The following is a 15,092-nucleotide window of genomic DNA, read 5'->3' as shown; positions in this document are numbered from 1 at the left end:
GCTTATACAAGCACCCCTCTCACGTATACCCACACAAGCTCACTTGGTGGCCAAACTCTGTTGAGGTGTCTCGGGCTGGCAGTGTGAAGCAGGATGGGAGAGAGGCCTCGAGGCACAGCAGCAACCCCGCCCCACTCAGTGTGGCTGTGCATGGCCAACTCCACGCTTGTCTTGTGGCCTCCACAGAGCACTAGGTAACAACAGGTGCTCCATGGCGGGCTGTGTTCAATTTGACTTGTAGCATTTAGATGCTCAAGCAACTCTAGTAGGAAGGTAGGTGTTTTTGCCCTTGTTTTAAAGAGGAAAAAACTGAGGCTCAGATCATTGAAGTGTTTTACTCATGCTCAGACACGACTCAGTGGGATTCAGACTCTGTTGGCTCCACAGGCTTTCCCCTTCACTAACCAGCACTCTTGTCTTCCTCAGAAGCAGTGTACGTGTGCAGTTGCTGGCCATCAGATGTGCAGAAAGTGAGCCAGGAGCTGTGATTTATATGATTCTGTTCACTGAAGCTTATTTAAATTCCAGGTTTTGTTCCCAACATTATTTTCAAAATGTTGACAATTTCCAAGCCAAACAGCCTTTCATTCCCACCGGTGTTGCTGCCACCTGGAGCCACAGAATCGCCCTCTCTCAAGCCAGGACAGAGCGTCTGATGGGGCAGGGAAGGTTAAGGCTCCCCTCCCCAGTGCAGCTCCTGCTCCTATAGCAGGAAAGTGAAACCCGTGCTTAATATTGCAGGTCTGGGTAATGTGGTTTGGTCTTCATACCTTCACTCAGGTGGAGCCCGAGAAGTTGAAGACACTAACAGAAGGTCTGGAAGCCTACAACCGAGCCCGGAAAAGGAACAGAAAGTAAGCACTTGGTTTTCTTTCCATTTTCTTTTTCAAGGATGTAGTTTACTGGTTTTCCTTAAAAGGGACCATACAGCCTCATTGATTTTGTCCATGCTGTAGCCTGCCCTAGTGATGTTTAAGAGTTGTCACCAAGGAGGACGTTATAGACAGGCCAAATTAGCTATAACAGAAAAGATTTTCTGTTCTTAATTATGTTACACTTACATTGTGTGTGGGGATTTGCTTCTTCAACAGCTTTTTCTTCGTTCCTTCCATCTCCACCCCTCTCATTTAGTGGGAAAGAAAGTATGATTAATATTCTCTACATGTAGCAATTAAATAGGCTCTAGAAATGTGGCAAGTTTCTCTATTTGCAATTCGGATACTTTGGAAGGGAAATACACCCAGTTGTACACATGTAAATAATTTTGACAGATTTACTATTAGTCAAAGTGACGCCAACTAATGACTTTTTGTTGCGGCAGGGGTATAGCCTTTGCTTTGTAATTATAACAATAAGTTGAACTTTGGGCCATTGTTATTCATGGGTCTTTTAAAATTTTATTTTCTGTGTAAATGTAGTATGGACAAGCAGATGATATTAGAAACACAGTTTTTGCTGTAATGAAATGTAGCTTTATATTATAACTGTTATTTCACATTAAGGTGGAAAACTATAAATATGCTTCTGTAAATGTACATAGGAAATTATTTAAGAATATATTATTCACAGACCTATTCAGTGGCTAACTCCACATTATCAAACAATCAAGAATTCCATGTTGATTTTTGTTCATTTGTAAAATGATCCTCACATTCTACTCCCCTCCAATATCCACAGATAGGCTTAGTGTTTTTGTATTTAATCATTTTTAAAATATTATTTTAACTTATGTTTGTGCACCAAAATTTATAACAGAGACCAGACTGGTTAACAGCATATCTTGCATAAAGAGCTTATATAATAGTATCAATAATATGTTAAAGGACACCCTTTTTCCCTTTGGAGTGTTTTTACCCGAAGTTTTAGAAGGCACCAAATCTTAGGGAGACTGTTTTCCCATGAATAGCATGTCCCATGAAAAGATATCCCTGAGAGACATTTTTTACAGAGAGAGGGAGACACAGAAAGGGGTCTTCCATCTATTGATTTCATTCCCCCAAATGGCCGCAATGGCTGGAGGTGGACCGATTGAAAGGCAGGAGCCAGGAGCTTCTCCTGAGTCTCCCACACGAGTACAGGGACCCAAGGACTTGGTCCATCTTCCACTGCTTTCCCAGCCCCTAGTAGAGAGTTGAATCGGAAGAGGAGCAGCCTGAATAAGAACTGGTGCCCATATAGGATGCTGGCACCACAAGTGGAGGCTTAGCCCACTATACCACAGCTCTGGCCCCTGAAATGACACTTCTTATGCAGGGGTTAGTAATAGAATAAGGCCTGTGAAATTAGTAGAAGGTATGGACGAAAGGAAGGGCATTATGAATTACTTATATCACAGATCTGCAGAGCACTCATTGCTGTACAACATTCAACAGCACCCATTTCTTTGGTGTAAAAGATCCCCAGAATGTTTCCTCCAGGGAAGTATACCAGCTTTCTGGATTGTGTGCGAAATAGGGATAGTAACACAGAAATGAAATTACTCCTGCAAGTATATAGACCCACTTCCTTGAAATGAACTGGATCTCCCCTTGTACATTTGCTGTCCAGCAGTTTCTGAAAGGTAATGAGTAGCAAACCACAATTTAAAAATTCTTCCTTCAAAGACAGCTTACTCTTCTTGGTGAGATAATATGATCACTCTGTAAAGGATTCCCCCTTTGCAGTACAGATCAGAGAGGTAAGAGAAGAAACAGGAAGTAAGAGGTAGTGAAAGCAGCTTTATGTATGATACTGTTGTCTAAGTAGTAGACTGACTTGCCTTGCGGATGTCCAGTACAATGATTTATGTTTTGCATGTATGATTTTAAGCTCATTATTTTATTCTCCAAACCGCAAGATGTGCCAGATTCACTGAGCCCACTTACAAATGAAGACACTCAGACCCAAGTAGCCCAAGCCGTTAGTTGAAAGTTGCATGACTGACAAATAATGTGTTAAACCTACTCATTTTTTATTATTCCCAATTTAAGAAGATTAATTTTACAAAATAAAGGAAAGATCTGTGTCAGGCACAGTGCTGCAGTCCCTGGAGCTCACTATTTAGTGAAAGAGATCCACAAACAAGTATTTAAAATGTAAAATGACAGCATTATGAGGGAACTCCAGAGGCTCATGGAAAAAATGGAATTAAATAAAATGTCTACTTTGGTATATCAGATATTGAGATCCATGCATAATTTTTTCATAATACACATTTTTTTTTAATTTATTTGACAGGTAGAGCTAGACAGTGAGAGACAGAGAGAAAGGTATTCCTTCCATTGGTTCACCCCCCAAATGGCCGCTTCGGCCAGCGCTGTGCCAATCTGAAGCCAGGAGCCAGGTGCTTCTTCTTGGTTTCCCATGTAGGTGCAGGGCCCAAGCACTTGGTCCATCCTCCACTGCCTTCCTGGACCACAGCAGAGAGCTGGACTGGAAGAGGAGCTTCTTCCAGGTCTCCCACACAGGTGCAGGGGCCCAAGGCCTTGGGCCATCTTCCACTGCTTTCCCAAGTCATAGCAGAGAGCTGGATCGGAAGTAGAGTGGCCTGGACTAGAACCCGGTGCCCAAATGAGATGCCGGCACCGCAGGCATTAACCAAGTGAGCCACGGCACTGGCCCCCTCATAATACACATTTTCCATGAGCTTTTTGAAGACCCTTTGTATGTGTAGTGTATTTGGGGATCATGGAGAAACGGTATTAAACCTAGGTAAAGGAAGGGTTCCTATGATCCAGGCCCTCCACGCCACATAGGTCTTAGCTGGAGAGAGGAAGCAAAAACTAAGATGGGGTAGGGTGGGATGGTGTTTGGATAAGATCAGCAGGTGGGCCTGGGGGAATATGAAATAACAGACAGGGAGTTACAAGTGATGTGGTCAGAGGTAAAGCAGGAACAAGATCAGGAATCGCCTAATAGACAACAGGATCCTTTATCCTACTGGAAGCATCTGGGTGGGGATTGGATTGTCATTTGAGACCCGATGATGTAGGAAGATGAGTTTTAAGGAAATAGTACTGGAGACAAAGAGGCCGTCTGGGAGACTGTGCCCGCAGAAGACAGGAAGGATGAGGCTCCAAACCAATAGGCAGGCGCTGAGGATGAAAGAGAAGGCACGAGGTCGAGAAATGTTTAGGAGCTAAAATGGATGCAGTGTGAAGGAGAGCAAACATTCAAGGAAGCTCCCCTGGTGTTTAGCTCTGGCGACTTGGTGAACGGTGGAAACACTGACTGAAGTGGAGAACTAAAGGGGAAATGGTCGAGTGCAGTATGGCGTACCCGTGGGATAGGCTGTGCATGTAAGTCTGCAAATGGGAAAAAGAGGCATTTGACAGTGTAAAAGTGGCTACTGCCACACAGGGGTGCTTTACCCAATTCAGCGAACAATGGGCTGAGGACAATTGAGCATTTAATAGAATGAGGAAGATGGGAGGGGATGGTCAGAAAGGAGGAGAATCAGGACAAAGGGGTGGGATCTGAGTAGCAAAAGACAGAAAAATTTCGGGATGATAAAATGACCAACAGAGGTCCAGTAAGACAAGAATTGAAACATCTCCAGTGCCTTGATCAGTCTGGAGGCCACTGGTACTCTTAGAGAGACCAGCTGGCCAAATAAAGTTGTAGGTATAAAAAATGGCCTTGGGTTGAGGAGTGAATAAGAATGAGGAAGTAGACAGGGCAGGTAGAAATTATTTACTCTCCTTTCTACCCTTAAGGTGAGAAGTTTCTGAAAAACAGCAGAAGAATTTTCAGATGACAAATACTTGACTGCTTTTGTAGACTAAGTGGAAAAAGAAAAGAGGGAAAAACTGAAAAAAGAAAGGTGACATTTGGAGCAAGATGGTTACGAGGTTATTTTTTATTTCTTTTTTTATTTATTTGAAAGAGTTGGAGGGGAGAGACACACATACAGAGAGAGAGAGAGAGGGAAACTTCCATCTGCTGATTCACTCCCCAGATGGCTGCAACAGCCGGGGCCAAGCCAGGAGCTTCATCTGGATCTCCCATGTGGGTACCAGGAGCCCAAACACATGGGTCACCTTTTGCTGCTTTTCTCAGGCTGTTAGCAGGGAGCTGGATGGGAAGTGGAGCAGCCACGACTCAAGCTGGTGTCCATATGGGATGCCAGCATTACAGGCAGCAGCTTCACCTGCTATCACAATGCTGGCCCCAGGAGATTGCTTTTTGACCTGTGTGCTCGTCCTATTCCACCATGTCATAGCTGTGTGCCCTTGAATGTGTTGTTTAGCCTTACTGAGCCTGCTTTTGGGTATGTTATAATATAGATAATATAAACAGAGCCTTAATATAGTACTTGGCAATGGTATTTGGTAAATAGTTCTTTTCTCATACAGATAAAAGACATAACATTTTCTGATATTTTTGCTACTTGAAACATTCTACCACCATATTAGATGTTTAGAACTTTAGTCACTTTACTCCAATCAAACTGTTTGATAAATAAACATCTTTGAACTGATACACTAATTGCATCCTAATCACCTAAGAAATATTAACATATATTTAACACATTATTCAGGACAATTTTGTACTTAAAAGCAGAAATAGCTTTATTAGAAAAAAAAAAAAAAGCCCGTAGTTTTAGATATGATTTTCATTTAAGTGAGGACCAGGTCTTCTGTCTACATGTCTGGGAGCACTTCTAAATGTTCTGGAGAATGGAATTAAAAGACAAATTTAGGGGCTGGCATGTGGCAAAGCAAGTTAAGCCACTACTTGTGACACCAGCACTCCATATCAGAGTGTTGGTTCAAGTCCCAGCTACTCCATTTCCAATCCAGCTCCCCGTTAATCTGCCTGGGAAAACAGGGGATGATGGCTCAAGTGCTTGGGTCTCTGCCACCCATGTGGGAGACCTGGATGAAGTTTCTGGCTCCTGACTTTGACCTAGTCCAGCACTGGCTGTTGCAGACATTTGGGAAGTGAACCAGCAGACAGAAAATCTCTCCCTGTCTCTCCCACTCTCTGTGTTGCTCTTTCACATATATGAATAATAATTATTTTATTTTTTTAAAAAGATTTATTTTTTTTATTTCAGAGGCAGAGAGAGAGAGAGAGAGAGATACAGAGAAAGAAAGATCTCTGTCTGCTGGTTCACTCCCCAGATAGCCACAATGGCCAGGGAGAGCTTGGCCGGCCAAACCCAGGAGCCAGGAGCTTCATCTGGGTCTCCCACATGGGTGCAGGGGCCCAAGGACTTGGGCCATCTAATGCTGCTTTCCCAGACACATTAGCAGGGAGCTTGATCGCAAGTGGAACAGCTAGGACATGAACTGATACCCATATGGGATGCCAGGATTGTAGCGGTGGCTTAACCTATTATGTCATCATGCTAGCTCCTGAATAAGTAATTTTATAAAAAAAGAAAATTTAATATGCCCAGTGTCACTTCTTGGTTTTAAAGTGAAAATTTAGTTTATCATTTTATCACTTTCCAACTTCAAAAAAAATCAGGTTACCGAAGAAAGTTTTGTGTACAATGGACTTCAAAAAGTTTTTGGAAAAAAAATTAAAAGATAATTTTATTTTCCAGGTGCATTAGCAGGGAGCAGATCAGGAATAGAGTAGCAGGACTCAAACCAGCCTTCTGATATGGGATGCCAGAGTTGCAAGCTGCAGCTTAACCCACTACACTACAACACTGGTCCCTAAATTTCTTAAATCTGCATGCTTTCTCTGTAGATTACATTTTTGGAATGCAGGGTTCTTCTTGACTTATTTAGATCTCACAAAGTAAATCATTTAAATTCTGAGCTGACAGTATAGGGCAACATGCAAGCTCCTGTTTCCCTCTCATTTCTTGTATCATTCACAGATGTGTACCTGGTTTTTTTTTAATTAGTGAAGATAAGGGTAATTGTGACAATATAGGCAATGACGATGAGAAGTGGCAATTATCTCCATTAATAATTAGAAATGTGATTATATGAACATTTATTGCTTAATCAAGTAGGTTTTAGAGTGTCCATTAGTAAAAATGTTTATTAATAAATGCCAGCGGGGAATGGTAAATAGTAAAGGGAACGCCACAGGGGGGCCCTCTGGACTGCAAGACTGAATTTTGACTAATTGTTCATTTTAAGAACCCATGGAGCTTTTTCCTCTTCTTTTAAGTTTGTTCTTTATTGACCCAGCCAGTGTAAAACTTGCCTAACAGATGTGAGTCTGGGAGTCTCTCGGCACCTCTTGATTCTCATGATGCACTCAGATAACTTCATGCCCACATTTTTTTGTATTTTTTTCTCAAAGTATTCATTTCTCCCTGTACTAAATGCTTAAGTTTATTATAGGCAGAACATTATACTAAGTTAGTTTAGTTGTAAGGATTAAATGAGATAGTGTATTTAAAGAATTAACACAATTCTTGGCACATAGAAAAATTCAATAAATTAAAGTTTTTTTATTATTTGAGAAGCAGAGGGACATACAGACAAAAAGATAGCTCCCACTTGCTGGTTCACCGCCCCCCAAATGCCTGCATTGGGCCAAGATTACAATCCGGTTCCCGCTTCGCTCGCTCTCATGGGCAGCAGGAGCCTAATTTATTCAGCCAACACCACCACCCTCCAAGGCACCATTAGCAGACGGCTGACACCAGGAATTCCAGAATCAGGAATTGACCTCAGGTACTCTGATGTGGAATATGGGTGTCTTAACTGCTAGGCTAATGCCTTCTCCAAAGCAATTTTTGTTATAAAGATTAAAGGTGAGCAAGCAAATGTTTTCTGATTGTTTTTTCGTTGAAATATTTTACCCTCTTTTTAGATAGTTAGAACATGATATGCATAATAAATTTACACCCATAGATCTTATAATCAAAACAAATAATGAATAAATTTATTTTAAAACTTTTGATCATACTTCTTAATACAGAAGACATTTTAGGGGGCTGGCGCTGTGGCGTAGCCAGTGAACCTGCAGCCTGCGGTCCCAGCATCCCATATGCTGCTCCATTTCCATTCCAGCTCCCTGCTAATGCACCTGGGAAAGTAGCAGAGGATGGCCCAAGTGCTTGGGCCCCTGCACCCACGTGAGAAACCTGGAAGAAACTCCTGGCTCCTGGCTTCTGCCTGGCCCAGCTCCAGCCCTTGCAGTCTTTTGGGGAGTGAACCAGTGAATGAAAGATCTCTCTCTCTCTCTCTCTCTCTCTCTCTTTCTCTCTAACTCTGCCATTCAAATAAATAAATAAATAAATCTTCTTTTGAAAAAATATTAGGGATAAATCTGTTTAACACATTAAACAAAGTGTGATACGTTGAACATCTTGGCCATGTATAAAAGATACTGCCTAGCCCCTCACCAAGCAGCCCACAAAAGGGGCCCAGTCCAACCTCAACCAAACATAGATGGCCGCACAGAGTCCTGGGATTGGATTTCCACCCTTTAATGCAGGATCGTGCTTAGGAAACTTGTCTCGGGGAAAACAACTCAGACTGACGCCACAAGATGACCAGGCTCCCTTAAAACTAGAAAGGGTGGATAAGTGACGATACACACGTGATGATGTGAGAAGAAATGGATGAAACTCTAGCAACTTGAACATGACTCAGAAATGGTGGCTAGTGGAAAAAAGACGTGTGTGAATTGTGACACCTTTTGTGTACATATATAAAGCACATAAAACACATGAACTGTACTGTTCATATAAGTTTTAAAATATAAAAACAGACTAGAAATTGAGGAGGAGGGTGGGAGAGAATGTGACTAAGAATTGTTGACAAATGGGAACTCTTGATTTATTTTCTTTTTAAAGAAAGACAAATGAAATACAGAATTCAGTGACAGTTCATTCTGGAAAGTTAGATATGTTAGGGTGTTTTTTTATTCTGTGTACTTCTCTGTATTAAATTTCTGGAAATAAATAAAAATTTAAAAAGTGGGGCTTGTATAGGAGACCCACAAAAGAGGACTGGTGTCCTGTTGCCCTTACAATTTGGTTGAAACAATACACTGATCTTTCCTTTCAGTTAAACTGAAATACGTGTTTGCTACATACATGTTTTCTAAAGCATAGGACCATCTGTGCTAGCTTTGGACAAAAATTTTTGTTTAGCAAATACATGGAGCGTTTATCATGTGCCTCCAATATAGTACTTAGGAGAGGAAAACTCAGAATTGTAAGGTGTAGACAGAAAGTCAACTTAGGAATGTCTGGTCCTGCTATATGAGGATAAAACCTACAGAGCACTTTGGTAAACCAGAAAGTTTCACCTAAACGCATCCCACTACAGTTCCAAAGTGTTTTTGAACACCGCGCTACCCAAACTAAATGGGCCTGTGAGACAAGTCCTTCCACAACTGCAGATCTCCATCTCCATGGCGCGGCTGATAGGACTTGACTCTTGGAAAGCCAAGCTGACAGTCCGATGTGGAAAGGTTTCCAGTACTTCTGCAGCGTTTCTAGTAATTACAACATGGTGAATGAAATGAATGACCCTAATACTCGGAACAGTTGGGTAATTATGCATATGCATAAAGGAGGAAAACCAGTGAACAATTGGGAGGGGCAGTGCATATAACCACAGAGGTGGAGAGTGTAGGTTCCAAAAACAGCAGATGTGCCATGTGTGTTCCTCAGGCCAAGCTCGGGTGATGGAAGGCTGGGTGGAGAGAAAAGGTTGAGGAGAGCAGGCACTCTGAAATGGTCCTTCGTTGTTCAAGTAGCTGCATCCTTTCGGCCTTTGGGAAAAGCTCAGAGCTGTATGAGCACCTAAGCTGTTTCCCACATAGGAAGTGCACCAGGATTTCAGCCTTCACTAGCTCAACTCCAGAAGCTGGGATGCTCCAGAGAGGGCAGAGGGAGCTCCCTAGTGGCCAGAGCCTGCAGTTCAGCCCCTCCACCCTCCTGCACACGGCCTGGCTGCTTAAGAAAGAGCCAGCCAGACAAGAGGCAAAGCAGGCCAAGTTGGTATCAGGAAGAATGAACTGCACAGGTGCAAAAAGAGACCCTGGCTCCAACTTTCTTCCAGAATCACCAGATTGCGGAATAAGCATGTGGAAAGGGAAAGAATCCATCCCCCACCCGCATGTGTTCAATTTTTTTTAGTACTTTTGTCAATGTAATCATTAGTATTCAGTGGTGAGAATCCCAGAGTGATGTTTTGTCATCTAAATTTTCCAAATGTGAATACAAATTGACTTTCTCTGGTAGAACTGGCACTTTTGTTTTCTGATTAGGGAATTAAATTGAGATGATTTTATTTCTTTAATTTATTAATCTGGTGTGTTATTTCGTTAATTCCAGAAGTGGAAAGCTAAATAACCATTTAGAAGCTGCTATTCATGAGGCCATGAGTGAACTGGACAAAATGTCTGGGACTGTAAGTTAATTTATTTTTCCATTATACTATGTTTCTTTGAAAATAAATTGTGTTACACTTTTGGGGTAAAGTCTCTTGAATATTGTCAAGCAACTGGCATTAGAAATACTAAATTACTAGGTTGGAGAAAAAAGACTGATTTCATAAAAGATAGAAAGTCATTTAAGAAAAAAATAATCTAGCAGTATTAACTATGTCTTTTTTTCTGCAATAATAAACTTTAGTTTTCACACATCACATTCTTTTAAAATGTGAACAGCAAAATATTCATACTATACTTTTCTGCATTTGACTCTGTGTGCCACTATAGTTCAAAAATGTTTTTAAACCCTGTTGCCTACATATTCAATAATGCAAATTTAACCCTGTCCATTGAGTAAAAAATGAAATTGAACAGTAGGGTCAGGATCATTTTCTCTCTCTTGTTACCTTAGAAATTAAGTATTTGGCACAAACTTCTGTTGTTAAATTATTTAACATTCTATGTATGCTCTGGTCTTAAAGAAGTGATGTCTACTTTTTCTTACCTCTTTTATTGAACTAAGCATTTAATAATATTGAATGTGATAAATTTAATCATTAGCTTGTAATTTACATATTGACTAATGTAAATACACAAAATATAATTTCAGTAATCTCTAAAAATGGGAATTCTCTAAGGCAACAAAAGATAAATTCTTTTACATGTCATTTTGTGTTAAGTAGAGCAAAGGTTATCTCAAACAACCCCTCCAGTGGCTACTGGATGAACATGTTATAGATTCACAGAGTGTTGGAACTGGTATGGAGGCTGTGTAATCCAACTCATCATTTCCCACTGAATTGGGTAGATTGAAGCCCTGGGATGTGATACTTCCTGACAGAATTATCAGAAATGTCTATAGCAGAAATTATGAACCTGAAATGTCTTCTTGGGCCAGGCAGATATTATCAATGAGTAGAGTGGTTTGAGTATTAAGAAAAACATTAATTTGAGTGAACTAACAAATGCTAAGGAGATGTGCTGTCAGGTGGGCTGCCTACCAACTCCCAGTCTTGGGGACTCACTGTAGTAAAGGCCATTGCTAACCTGAGTCTGGTGCTGGTAGAGGAGCCCAGAATCATTCTACATCTAGTGTCCTCCATGGCTTCCAACCTTAGATTATTCTGTATATCCTTTGCATCCAGCCTACCAGGTGAAAGAAGAGAGTGCTGGAGACTGCCAGCATCAGTTGTAGGGACCCACCTAGAAGCTTATAACCTCTAGTGACTCTCCCACTGGCCAGACCCAGTCACAAGGCCTCCTTAACTAGTGAGGTAATACAATTTACAATATGCCTGCCAAGGAAAAGTAGAGAATGGGTTCGGCTATCATCTCACTCATCTCTGCCTCAAGACCCTGGGCCCTGTTGGCCCACAGGCAGTTGAGAGTGATGAGGATAACAACCTCTAGGGGCTGTGGCTGCTCCCTAGGAGGTCCCTCTGCACTTTAGCTGTGTTGGAAATTATTCTGCTGTTGTAATATCTCCTTATTTTTCAGGAGAGGCTAGAAATCTAGAAGTCAAATTCTCATTTTGCAACTATTTTAACAATATCAAAATGCCAGATGCCCTTGCAGCCCATGTTTGATCCAAGATTACTAGTTTACAGCCTTGAATAAAGACTTCTTTCCTCAATTATAAAATGTTTTCAGTTATGGCTTTTTACCAGAGCCCAGTAGTGTGTTTTTTTTTCTAACATATATGGAGTGGATTAGAAGGAAGAGGTGAGTTTGAGAAGCTCATAAGCATTATTTTAAAATTTCAGCTATTATTTTTTAAAAAGAATTCTGCATTTGACAAAATAGCCTTGGCCTTACTGTTGTCTAGACATTTTTTTTTGAAAGATTTATTTATGTATTTGAAAGGCAGAGTTACGAAGAGGCAGAGAGAGAGAAAGAGGTCTTCTATCCGCTGGTTCCCAGCTGCGCCAATCCGAAGCCAGGAGCTTTTTCTGGGTCTCCCACACAGGTGCAGGGACCCAAGGACTTGGGCATCTTCCACTGCTTTCCAGGCCATAGCAGAGAGCTGAATTAGAAGTGGAACAGCTAGGACTTGAACCAGCACCCACATGGGATGCTGGCACAGCAGACAGCAGCTTTACCCACTCTTCCACAGCACCGGCCTCTAGACATTATTATTATTATTATTATTATTATTATTATTATTTTGACAGGCAGAGTGGACAGTGAGAGAGAGACAGAGAGAAAGAGAGAAAGGTCTTCCTTTTCCGTTGGTTCACCCCGCAATGGCCGCTGCGGCCGGCGTGCTGCTGCCGGCGCACCGCGCTGATCCGAAGCCAGGAGCCAGGTGCTTCTCCTGGTCTCCCATGTGGGTGCAGGGCCCAAGCACTTGGGCCATCCTCCACTGCACTCCCTGGCCACAGCAGAGAGCTGGACTGGAAGAGGGGCAACCGGGACAGAATCCGGCGCCCTGACCGGGACTAGAACCTGGGGTGCTGGCGCCGCAGGCGGAGGATTAGCCTATTGAGCTGCGGCACCGGCCTCTAGACATTATTTTAAAAACATAATTGAATCAACTTGAAGGGGATCCCAAGAGCTAGTTGTGCACATCTTTTCCTAAGGCTAAGTTCTGTGATGTGGTGAAGGGAGGCCGAAATTGACCATAGTGTTAGTAATTACAGCACAGAAATTGGCAAATGCTACAGAGGGCTTGTTTTCAAATGCAGGTTGATAAGCATTTGCTACACCACTGCCTTGGGCCCATTCTGCCTTTCCTGAGTGTGACACTGCCCACTCCTCAGTGGCCATAATACAGTGTGAGGCACCTGCTTACCTCCTCCCTGCCTCTCGTAACCATACCTGCTGTCTAATGTTCCAGTAGCGCTCATCCCTGCTCCAGGCCTCTAATTCCTGCTGCAGTGTTATCAGATTGCCCTGGAATGCCACTCTGATCTGCTAACAGATGGAGGTGGCAGTTTCTTTTCCATCCTGATTCTTCTGGTAAATAAACATCCTCAGGCTGAGCTGTGTGTGCCATTCTTTTTTTTTTTTTTTTTTTTTTTTTTTTTTTTTTTTTTTTTTTTTTTTTGTGACAGGCAGAGTGGACAGTGAGAGAGAGAGAGACAGAGAGAAAGGTCTTCCTTTGCCGTTGGTTCACCTTCCAATGGCCGCCGCGGCCGGCGCGCTGCGGCCGGTGCACTGCACTGATCCAAAGCCAGGATCCTTGTACTTATTCCGGTCTCCCATTGGGTGCAGGGCCCAAGCACTTGGGCCATCCTCCACTGCACTCCCTGGCCACAGCAAAGAGCTGGCCTGGAAGAGGGGCAACCAGGACAGAATCCGGCGCCCCGACTGGGACTAGAACCCGGTGTGCCGACGCCGCAAGGCGGAGGATTAGCCTACTGAGCCAGGGCGCCGGCCTGTGTGTGCTGTTGTTACTGTCTTTGCCCCTTCTTCGTAGTTATGAAGTTAAGTAGAGTGTGTTTGTTTTTACCCACTTTCCCAGGCTAGTGAATTGGGAAGTACAAGGAAGGCTTTACTTTTTTCTTAAATGTGCGGTGAGGATAGCAACTGCCTGTCTCCTGCTTCTGATTTTCTCCAGTTGTTTATCAGAGTCCCCAGAGTGGTGCTCAGCTTATCAATTTCTTTGCAGTGACTGTGGGCTCACTAATGTCTCAGTAAAAAATTTAAATGCCTCAGGATATCAGAGATGAAAGTAGAAGCTAGAATCTGTTACCTACCCTGTTTGTTGGTCAGAAATTAGATGCTGCTTGTGATTTCAACTTCTGTTTTTTTTCTACCTTTTAACTTCCAGGTTCACCAAATCCCACAGGGAGACAGACAGATGAGACCCCCCAAACCCAAGAGGAGGAAGATCTCCAGATAACAGAGACTACTCCACTAATGCGCAGTGTTTATCAAAGGAACAGGCACAGATATATCTGTATATAGGTATTGATATGGCCCGTGTTATATCAATATTTAAACCATGGCAGATAGCTACCACCACCACAGGGTGCTAAAAGAAATAGTGATACAGATTTTTTTGATCAGGAAGGATAATGAATGCTGGAAAACCAATCAAAACCCCTGTATGATGAGAGTGAGAAATGGTCAAGAGATTACTGAGAAACTCTTTTTCTATAATGCTAAAATTGTGATTATAAGAAATAGTCCAGATGTTTCTGAAGAATTTTCAATGTTGTATATAAAAATACAGAATTTCATGGTGATATCAGAAATGTAAATATTGTACAATATTGTCATGTACAAGCGTACCTAATGCACACTTTATCTTTTATTGTACAAAGAAATAGTGTACAAAATTCTTTGGTTTCTATGGAGTACACCTACCAGAGACTACCAGTGTAAAGTGATAAATAAAAATACAACCTAAATGCTTTTCTATGATAATGTAAAAGATGCTGTTTTTGTATTTAACAGCAGAGAAAAGGCATGATGATGTAATACCTGAATTACGACGTACACTGCACACCACTGCGTGTCCATTTATATTGTCTGTTTGGAATGAACCTTACCTGGAAGCACTGGACTCAATTTCGGGTGTCTCGGAAATCGCAACCTTGTGGATTTCTAAAGGGATGAGGGCTCACAGGTCTAAATCAAGAATGCAGAAGCTGCAACCATTTGTTGCATATTTTTTTTACCTAAGTTTTAAAACAGAATAGGTTTTATAAAAAAAATCTTAGATGGAATATTTTGCTCGGCCATTTCTGTAGTTAATGTTTGATAGCCACCTGTTGAACTAGATAGCTTATCACCACTGATGGTCA

The 15,092-nt window shown here is 42.0% G+C and overlaps 1 protein-coding gene across 14 annotated transcripts in view; it reads left to right on the top strand.

The window, feature by feature from the left end:
* The window catches only part of MBD5 (methyl-CpG binding domain protein 5), a 494,793-nt gene extending 480,074 nt beyond the window's left edge, over positions 1-14,719 (top strand). For 11 of the 14 annotated variants that reach the window (XM_070070952.1, XM_070070949.1, XM_017342833.3 and 8 more), the window contains 3 exons: positions 742-854; positions 10,244-10,319; positions 14,114-14,719. In XM_070070952.1, the coding sequence (XP_069927053.1) occupies positions 742-854; positions 10,244-10,319; positions 14,114-14,185 (261 nt within the window). In that variant the 3' untranslated portion in view covers positions 14,186-14,719. The remainder of the gene's footprint in view (positions 1-741; positions 855-10,243; positions 10,320-14,113) is intronic. The other 3 variants (XM_017342834.3, XM_070070956.1, XM_017342832.3) reach the window with 1 other exon arrangement.
* Positions 14,720-15,092: the final 373 nt, after the last annotated feature.

Source organism: Oryctolagus cuniculus, chromosome 3, assembly GCF_964237555.1.
Source record: "Oryctolagus cuniculus chromosome 3, mOryCun1.1, whole genome shotgun sequence".
Lineage (NCBI taxonomy): Eukaryota > Metazoa > Chordata > Mammalia > Lagomorpha > Leporidae > Oryctolagus > Oryctolagus cuniculus.
Note: the sequence above shows the minus strand (reverse complement) of the source record. Positions and strands in the feature narration are given on the sequence as shown.